Raw genomic sequence first — 9,990 nt, forward strand, 5'->3', positions numbered from 1 at the left:
ATTTTATGCATAATCATTAATTTCCTGTTGGCATTAGCTTCAACAAAAGATTACTCACCCACTCAATAAATACCGCCCGAGCACATGCTTATAGGTAAATGAGGGATTGCTCTTTTCTAAACAGCGCAGAGCAATGGGAGAGGCCGGCCAGCCAGCAGCAACCTAGGATTCGTATGTTGGACGAATATAAATGTGCTGAAGTTTAAGTTTTTGTTACCTGTTCCTGACTGTGTCCAAATGGAGTTTTGGGAGAACTTCAGGGGGGCGGGTCTCCTTGATACGCTTTGAGAGCAGGGAAGGTTGGGAAGGAGAAGGGTGAGAGCACCCTGTGGGCCACAGATAAGGCTGCACCCTGAGAAAGGGAGCCTCACAGACTGGGTGCTGCTCTGAATGGCCCCTCTCCCACCCCGACTCTGTGGGGGAGCATCCACCCTAGACCTGCCCCACGAACCCACAGTCTGCCCTTCTCCCCAGCAGCAAGACCAGTCCCACACAATAATTGGTAAAAAGGCCTGGATAGGGCAAGGGTAGGGGTTTGCCCTTTTGAGGAGCGAAATGTCTTATAAAATATGTGTCCAGACGCAAGGACAGCATCCAAGTGACCAAGAGCATCACCCACAGAGGAAACGATGCAAGCGCACCCTCAGAGGGTAAGGAGAAAGCAGAGGGAGTTCGACGATGCAAGTCCCCACCCAGTGCCCGAGCGCAGGCCACACGCTCTTGCTTCTGGGCTCCCTGAACCAGCTCCTCTGAAGTTGAAAGGAAAAGATGTGTGGGATCGGGCCTTCATGACTGACCAAATCTTGATTGTTGTACTTATTTTTTTCCCACAGGAAAGAAGAATTTACAAAATGAGCAATATAAAAAACAATCAATTCTGGACAAAATTCTTCAAAACATTGGAAAAACTTCAGGTAAACTGGAATAATAGATAAGTGGCTCTTTGTGCCGCGACGTCCCCCACTGTGAAGAGAAGTAAACCGTCTGCTCCAGGGAACCGATCTCTGGAGGGGCAGGCGACTCAGTCCCTGGGCAGAGCTGCAGGGAGCCCCTGACGGGTTTCCTCTGTTGTCAGTGCGGGACTCCTGGCCCCCGAGTCCACATCTGAGGAGTCATGGGCCATGTTCTGGGCGTGTGGGGCTGCCATCATACACCCCACAGCCAGGCCCGGGAAGGTCCCCAAACCTCACTGTGGGCAGCCTCTCACCTGGGGCTGAGCCCCACACTGGTGGGCACCCCGATCTCCATCCCCCAACCCCCTTCCCTTTCAGACAACTTCCTAGTTGCTGAAGTTGGTCCATGAATTTCCCCTGGTGGCTTCTGTCCAGGCCCCATGCTTCTCCCTGGAACTTTCCAGAACACCTCTGAGCCTCTCCCCAGGCCAGTCCTCTCCTGTCCTCCCAGCCTCTCCCAGGTAGACCCCACAGTCACACAGATCAACACCTCCAGCCTTCTACCTACCACACACCCGTGATGCACCCTAAGACCAGCTGGTTTGGGGACACCACACCCTAATTTCAAGCTAGTGCTCATGAAGACTTGCAGGGATTTGTAAATGTGACTGCTAAGCCACATGGGTCAGCTCCTTGTAGATCCCAGCGCAGGACCAGACATTTAAACCTGGCCAGCTTCACGCACCTTCACCCCGTGTTCACTGAGCACCTTCCACGGGCCGGGCACCACTAAGAGTTCGCAGGATGTCACACCACAGACACAGACAGCCCCGCCCTCAGGGAGCCCACATTCCAGGGCATGGTTAGATCGCCTCTCCTCTCCTGCCTGTTGGGACACTTCCGGGTCTCCCCTCTTTTGTCGGCTCCTCCTCCAAGCCCCCAATCATGCTTACTGCAGCCAGCCTGCCATCTTGCCCTTTGCACAGATGCCGGCCAGGATGGAGTCCCAGACACATCACTAGAGACCACCCATCTGTGCGAGTGGTCACCAAGCACAGCCAGGAGCCACTCGGACACTGCGGGGCCAGAGCTAGCCCTGGGGCCTCGAAATCCCAGGCCCCCCTGGTCTGCACCTACCCCCAGCAGGACCCTCCCCCAATGTAATCAGAGGTAGAAAGGGAAGTTAGTTTGCTCCACTCACTCCAAATTCACAGACTGGTAATGGCAGCCAGCCATTTCTGCTGCTTTAGACAGATTTCATGAGACACTTTGCCAAACTCCCAGCTCCCTGGGACTGGAGAGTTCTGTCGTGGGGACAATAAGGTCTCTGATGGCTCAAATGTCTAAGGCAGGGCCTTTGCACCTGATGAAGGCCCTGCAGACTGGCCCCATGCCTGGATGTCTGGGGGATGGGCAGCGGAAGCTCCTCGAGGGCCAAGGCTGGGGCCCCAGGAGTGCATGGACAGGAGGACCAAAGTCCTTGACCTCCAGGAGCCTGACGTCACAGGAGTGGGTCCAGAGTGGGCTGCCCCTGAGGGGAGGAGGGTCCCGCCCAGTCCAGCCAGCAGAGCTCAGAGCCCCAGTGGGTTGGGGAGCAGAAGGCAGTGGCAGTGAGGCATTAAAGGGTTCAGTCTGGCCCCCCATGCTGTCCTCCTCTCTCTGCACTGCTCCTCTGTCTGGGTCACGGCCTCGTGCTCCCCAAGATCCTGCCAGTTCTCTCCCCCATCTGGCTCACTGCCCACCTCACTTGAACCCACACCTTCCCTTTCTCCCTCTGGCATGGAACGCATTAGCCCTGCCCTCTCTGGCTTCTGTCTTGTCCCCTACCGTCCTCTGTGCATCTGCAGGGCACTGTCCGTCGTGCAAGCTCATCCCCCCCCACCCCGGACACACTTCTTGTGGCTCAGTCCAGCCCCCACGGTACCTGCAACCGCGGTCCACAGACTGGGGACGCTGGAAGCTGGCTTCTCACTTCTCTAGTCCCTGCAGCTGCAGGACTCCCTGGGAGGGTCCAAAAGGCAGACTCACGGGAATGAGCAGAACACCTAGAATTTCTCAAGGAAATCTCCTCTCTCCAAGCAGGACACTCTCTCCAGTAAGTGGAAGAGGAGGGTGAGGCTCTGAAGAGGCGGAGGGCAGTCAGTGCGGCCGTCTGCTCCGAGGGGCCCCTCCACAGGAAATCCAGACTTCGTGAGACCCCACAGCCCCTCAGGAATAAAGAGCATATATGTACACGTGTTGTTAACCACGCTGCACAAGGAAACGTGTTTTATTCATGCAATCCCAAGTGGAGCTCCGCTATTTAAACGTCAAGCTGGAGGGGATGCGGGTTTCTTTTTGTTTTTGTCTTTTTTTTTTAAACAAAAATTATCGCGTCTGAGAAAGAAGAGCCTGTTGAGGTTCGTCTTTTCGAGCAGGACAGGGTGTGAGGAAGCTCTGCTCAGCTTCTGAGAGTTCTGTCCGTGACGAACCCGAGTCAGCCCCACATGCCTCCCTCCCGTGGTGGCACCTTGCACAGTGCACACGAAACACACCCGCGATGTCCTTGCATCACAATGTGTACCAGACACGGAAACGCGGTTTGGGTCTCTGGGGTGGGGAAGGTGACCCGTAGCAGTTCTCCGGGGACCACCAGAGCGTGTTTTGCAGCAGGTTTTCTTTTCCAAACCCCTTCTGACTGTGGACAGGTTATAACTCTGCTGGAGTCGTGAGGTGAGGCTGGGAAGAGTTTCTTAGGACACAATGTGATTGCTTTCTTTCCCCAGAAAGACAGGTCTGTAAAGTTCACGAATCACGTCTGAGAATAGGCCTGGGGAGAGAACTTCTGTCCTGAGGAACAGTTTTAGCAATGGGTCTCTATTTGTTCTAGAACACGGATGGAAACTGATTTAAACTAAGCCATTTTATTTGTGATCGCTGCCTGCACGCTCTTCTCAGGAGAAATGAAAATCTTCTCTTTTCTTTGGTGTCATCAAGTCAGCTGTAGCATGGAGGCCTGGGGGATTGGGATCAGAGGCTTGAAGCTTTCACAGCCCTGCGATCCCAGCTGGGGAACCGGAGGCAGAGAGAGGACACTCAACTCCCTAGTCGCCCAGTCGGTGGCAGAGCAGGACACAGGTGCCCCTGACTTCCGAGGCTTTGCCTCTCCTGCACCAATCACCTTTCTGCCCCCTCAACAGTAAACAGATGTCTCAGCGGTTTGGTTGTTTTTTTGGTTTGTTCATATAGTTTTAATTTTTCTGTTTTGTGCTTGAATCTCACAAAACGTTCTTAGAGTTCTTTGTGATTTGTCCGTCGTTCCCACGCACGTAATGCCAGTGCACCCTCAGCACACGCTTGGGAGGGAGGCGTCCCCTCCTCATGTCTCCACTCAGAGGTGTTGGGGGCTTTCTCCTCACGCACCATCACGGGGCCCCTGGTGGAGCCAGTCCCTGGAGCGATCTCCTCGCCAGGTGTGCTGATGGCATCCTTGGTCCCAAGCAGGACCCCACACTGCTTGTCCCCAGGGGAACTTTGACAGAGCAGGACTGACCTTGAAACAGCAAAATGTAAAAACATCATTGACCAGCCCCCCACTCCTCTCCCTCATTTTCATGGGATCTTTGATTACAGTGATTTTCAAAAGCTGAAATTATAATGATTTAACAGCATGAGCCCCTCAGAACTTTTCCTCTGTGGCGGCATCAAAGCCATCCGAATTGGACACTGGCTTCCAACGTCCCCGAGGGCCACGGAGTGTCCAAGCCCACCTCTGAGTGCCACAGGGGAGGACAATGCACTTTCAGGAGCTTTAAATACAGCTGAGAACTAAATTTATGAGCAAAAACATAAGTATCAGTATTACTAGCAAAAATCAAGAGATGAATTGGTTAAGGACATGTCTCTGCACTGGAAGTGAGCCTCCCTCTGAGTCCAGAGTCCAGCTGGGGAGGTGCTCCCTGGAGAAGATGGGACCCTCTGAAGGTAAGAAGCACAGATGAGTGAGCGTGGGCACGCCACTGGGGGCACATGTGATCCCCTGATACATGTTACGGTTGGAAAAAGTTTAAACTACTGATTTATTCTATGATTTCAATTTTGGAAATTTATTGAGGGCTGCTTTATGGCCAAACATGGCCATTTTTGGTGACTCTTCCATTTCAACCTAGGGAGGAATGTGTATTCTGCAGGTGATGGGTGCAGTGCCCTACAAAGTCATTGTGGGTTTAAATTTTCTCCTTACTGATTATTTTTTGTTGGTCTGTCAGTTTCTATGGGCAGTGCATTAAAGTTCCCCACTCTGACTGTGAGGGACTTACTCTTTTGTGGTCTGTCAATTTTGCTCTATACATTTCAAAGCTATGTTACTAAGTTCATAAATACTAAATTATATCTATCAGACTGATAACTTTATTGTGTGATGTGTTTCTCTTTATCTGTGTATTTCTTCTTGCCTACAATCTACTCTGTTTGATATTCATAAACACAGCTATATTAACTTTCTTTTGGTTAATGCTTGCTTGGCATGTCATCTTCCATCCTGTAACCCCTGACTTTTCTGTGCATTATATTTCATGTATATCTCTACAGCAATATATAGAAGGATGCATTTTTTTTAAATTCCATCTATCTTTTTGCCTTTTAATTACTTAATTCATGTATGTTAAATGTAACTCCTGAGTCTATATTTACTATCTTACTATTTGCTTTCTATTTGACTCACATGCCTTAATTTTCTCCTTCATTAACTTATTTGAGTTAATCAAGTATTTTTTATTCCATTTTTCCCTTTATTGGAGGGTTAATTATTTTCTTTTAGTTTTACTTCAATAGCTTTGTTAGAATTACAATATGCACCCTAGATGCACCACAACTGACAATAAATTAGCACTCTTACTACGTCCTGGGAAATGCAAGGACAGGAGGACATTCAACCCCATTTACTAACCATCTTTTGTATTATTTTCATCATGAATTTTAATCCCACGGATGTTTTAAATCCCACAGACTTTGTAGTTACAGCTTTATACGGTTATAAATTTACCCTTCCTCATACTCTATTCTGTTGTACATTTTTAATACTTCCGCTGACAGGATATTCCTATGACTAGAGAATTCCTGTTAGCATTTTAGTGTCAGTCTGCTGGGTATATTATCAGGCCTTTATTTGTCTGAAAACATCTATATCTCCACTTTTGAGGAATATGTTCACTAAATGTAGAATTCTGGGTTCACAGCTATTGGCTTTCAGTGTTTCCATTGTCCTCTGCCTTCCATAGTTTCCACTGAGAAGTCTGCTGTCCCCATCTGTGTTCTTGCCCCTCCTTTTCTCCTCTGGCAATTTAAAGAATTTCTGTCTATTGATCTCGGCAGATTTACGACGACGTGCCTGGGTGAATTCCATTGCATTTATTATGCCTGGGGTTTATAGTGATATTTGAATCTATGGCTTGGTTTCTTTTGTAAGTTTTGCAAAATTCTAGTCTATTTTTTCCAATAATGATTCTGAACAATTTCTCTCTTCCTCCTTCTCCATTTCTACATGTTAAATATTTTTACTGTGTGCCACATATTTCCTATATTTTATTTTCCATCCTTTGTCTTATTTGGCTTTTATGCAGATATTTTCTATGGACCTACTTCCAGATAACTTACTCTTTTCAGCTGTGGCTAATCATCTACCTTGTACTAAATTTCAATCCCTGTGTTTTTAATCCTAGAATTTCCATTTGATTCTATTTTATGGATTCCACTTCTCTATGAAATTTGCCATCTTGTCCATTTTATTGAATTATATCAGTCATAGTTACTTTTTATCTGTATTCAATAATTCCAATATTGAAGTTGTTATCTAGGAGTCTATTTCTATTGCCTGCACTCTTGGTATGATTGGTGCTTTCTGACTAAATGCTGGACAATGCGTTGTGAAATACCACAAGGACTCCAGAGGGCCTTCAATTCTGGCATCTAGTTAGAATAAGAGATGATTAACTTGAGTTGTTTTAATACCAGGTTTCAGGGCGACTGGGTGGCTCAGCCATTAAGCGTCTGCCTTCGGCTCAGGTCACGATCCCGGGGTCCTGGGATCGAGCCCCGCGTTGGGCTCCCTGCTCAGCAGGAAGCCTCCTTCTCCCTCTCACACTCCCCTTGCTTGTGTTCCCTCTCTCACTGTCTCTCTCTGTCAAATAAATGAAATCTTTAAAAAACAAACAAACAAAAAACACACCAGGTTTCAGTCTTTGTAAGATCTGGTCTATTTCCAGTTTCTCTTATTCTTTATTTCTACAGGAGTTCTGATTTAAATCAGAGAATTTACAGGGCCTTGAATTTTATTTTTATTTTTATACTCTGAGACTGCTTTTAAAATCTCTCCTTAGCCACTCAGCCTTTTGGCTACCACTTTCTACTCACCTTATCTCCACATGCACAGCTGAGGACTTAAAGAATGCTGTGAGGGGCAAACAGATCAGATGTGTAGACTCATTACACTTCATATGCCTTCTCTCTGACCCAAGTCCTGGCTGCTTCAGAAGCCTTGAACTCACATTTTGTATTCCTAGCACTGAGCAATTCCTGAAAGCCTCTCAGAGCCTGATTTCTGCTCTGCTTCTCAGCCTCTCGTGATTGTGTAAGAATTAGCAAATGCCTCATGGGACGATGGGCTTATAACTTTTTAAAAAGATTTTATTTATTTTTTGAGAGAGAGAGAGAACAAATGGGGTGAGGGGCACAGGGAGAAGCAGGCTCCCCACTAAGCAAGGAGCCCAATTCAGGGCTCTATCCCAGGATCCTGAGATCATGACCTGAGCTGAAGGTACACACTTAACTGAGCCACCCAGGTGCCCCGGGGAAGATGGGCCTAGAATACAAAGCTCAGATCAATAAAGTGCCCTTCTCTCTGGAATCTTGACCCTCAAGTTCTTAGTATGTTTCCAATGCACACTTGTATTTTAAACAGGCTTTCCAGTTGTTTTCAGTGGGATAATAGGTCCACTACCAACAAGCTCACCTCTTCCAGAAGTGGACCTCTGAGAAACATTGACTGTCCTAGACAGTAAAGAGAGAAAATGAAAGAAAAAGTATTATGGGTCAAGATTTATAAGGCTTGTTTATTTTTATATTTAGAAAAACAGCACAAAACAGTACTCCCTCTTGTAACTTGTAGTCTTTCTGATCTGAAAAGACTACTACTGACTATCATGAGGAAGCCCTTTGAGTTACTTCCCAGAGTTGGGGGGGGGTGGGCGGTGATATTCCCTTGAATCATTTACTGTCCCCCATTCATCATAGACTAGTCTATCCAAGAACCGCCCCCCCCAGACTTGGCGCCATGCCTCCAGGGTCTTAAGGCTGTATAATTATCAGACTCCCAGCTAGATGTGTTTCAGGGTCTGCTTAGTATGTGTCCCAAAGAAAGAAGGAAAGGCAGACTCCTACCTTTGTTACTATGTGCCAACCTAAAGATGTGAAGAAAATTAAAAGAGAGGAACAAAAAAAAATGAAAAAGATAGTAAAGAATCTATTTGGGGGCGCCTGGGTGGCACAGCGGTTGGACGTCTGCCTTCGGCTCAGGGCGTGATCCCAGCGTTCTGGGATCGAGCCCAACATCAGGCTCCTCTGCTGGGAGCCTGCCTCTTCCTCTCCCACTCCCCCTGCTTGTGTTCCCTCTCTCGCTGGCTGTCTCTATCTCTGTCAAATAAATAAATAAAATCTTTTTTAAAAAATCTATTTGATTTGACATGCAGGAAATTTGTTGTTAACCAGCGGCAGCCCCTTAGAAGCATGGAAGGAACCGTGAGGAAGCCGGTGAGGAGTTTTGTCTCCTCTTCTGGTACAAATATAAGTGGTTCCCCAGGTACCTCTGATCAAAATGCAGTATCAAGGAATTTTACCCTTACTTAGGTATCTATTTTGAATAGTATGGGAATGGATTCTAAACAAGGACAAAACAATTTGATTGAGAAACCCAAAGTACAGAATGAATAATATGTAGTTTACGAATAGGAGACCTAACCCTACGAACAGGTAAGCGTGGAAGAGAAATTCCAGATCATGTTCGGGTACGATTATTTGTGATTCTAGTGCTAAGTTGTAATCCCTCCTCACCAGTTGAGCTCTCAACACACAGCCCTTCACCATGAATGTACCAAGCAGTTTCTTTCTGCACAGCACCTTGCCGAGGTGGTGTGGACACGAGTCTCACGCTGGTCCTGAGCCTGCCCCTTCAGTCTTCTGTCGTGTCTCGGTGTTCTGCTGCCAGAGCGGGCGCCCTCACCATTGACTGTATTGGTGCAATGCCCAGAGAACCCTCAGTCCCTCTGTCAGCCACGGACGGACACGTCCGACCACACAGGGCTCAGGATATAGCTGGCCACCGCCCTCAATACTTCGGTTTGTGGTTGGTAGTGACCAGATCCACGCGGTGCTGGGCCCGTGGACAGCAGACACGGAGGTGTGAGTCCCCGCAGGTGGGCTGGAATGGCTGCAGATGACTTGCAGCCCCCTGTGCTCTTCCTGATGCCCCCGGGACACTCTCTGCAAACACAGTTCCCTTTGAGGTTGCTCCGATGTTCGCCTCCCCAGCCCCAGGTGCTGAATCTCTGGTCTTGCCCATTTGCAGCAACACCCCAGCTTCCCTGCAGGTGTCAGGAGGTAGCAGGTGACCTGTGTCTCAGACTGGCTCCTCCACACCCTGGGGAACCTGTCGGAAGCCACAGCGCTTGGGTCTCAGCCTGCTGTTACTCCGGGAGGTGCCGGCACCCGCCTCAGGCTGTCGCACTTCTAAAACATAAACCAGGACGAAATGCCGACAGACAGTCATGGGCTTGAACTTGTTCCGAGATCTCCCCGCTCCTCCCTCTGGTTCAGGGGAAGGTGCCTCTGTCCCAAAGTCAGCAGCACAGGCCAATGCTGTGCTTAGACGGACACATTTCAATCCTGCATCTTCCGAGAATCACGCTTGAGAGGCCAGGAACCCGCAGTGTCCTCTTGCCCTGCAGTGACATTAGTGAGACACATAAAACTCAAGATAAACAGAGGGAAAACTTAGTAGCTGTGGCGGTCACTCACAGAGCCCAGACACTGCTCCGATGTGGGGTCTCGGTCTCCCAGCATCTTA

General features: G+C 48.5%; 1 protein-coding gene across 2 annotated transcripts in view; it reads left to right on the forward strand.

Annotated features, from left to right (window-relative positions):
- LOC109488527 (sperm acrosome-associated protein 7-like) overlaps positions 1–3,110 on the forward strand; it is a 29,772-nt gene extending 26,662 nt beyond the window's left edge. The window contains exons 5-6 of one of the 2 annotated variants that reach the window (XM_034663825.1): positions 834–914; positions 2,973–3,110. In XM_034663825.1, the coding sequence (XP_034519716.1) occupies positions 834–914; positions 2,973–2,992 (101 nt within the window). In that variant the 3' untranslated portion in view covers positions 2,993–3,110. The remainder of the gene's footprint in view (positions 1–833; positions 915–2,972) is intronic. The other variant, XM_034663826.1, reaches the window with a different exon arrangement.
- Positions 3,111–9,990: the final 6,880 nt, after the last annotated feature.

This window comes from Ailuropoda melanoleuca, chromosome 7 (genome assembly GCF_002007445.2).
Source record: "Ailuropoda melanoleuca isolate Jingjing chromosome 7, ASM200744v2, whole genome shotgun sequence".
NCBI classification, from domain to species: domain Eukaryota; kingdom Metazoa; phylum Chordata; class Mammalia; order Carnivora; family Ursidae; genus Ailuropoda; species Ailuropoda melanoleuca.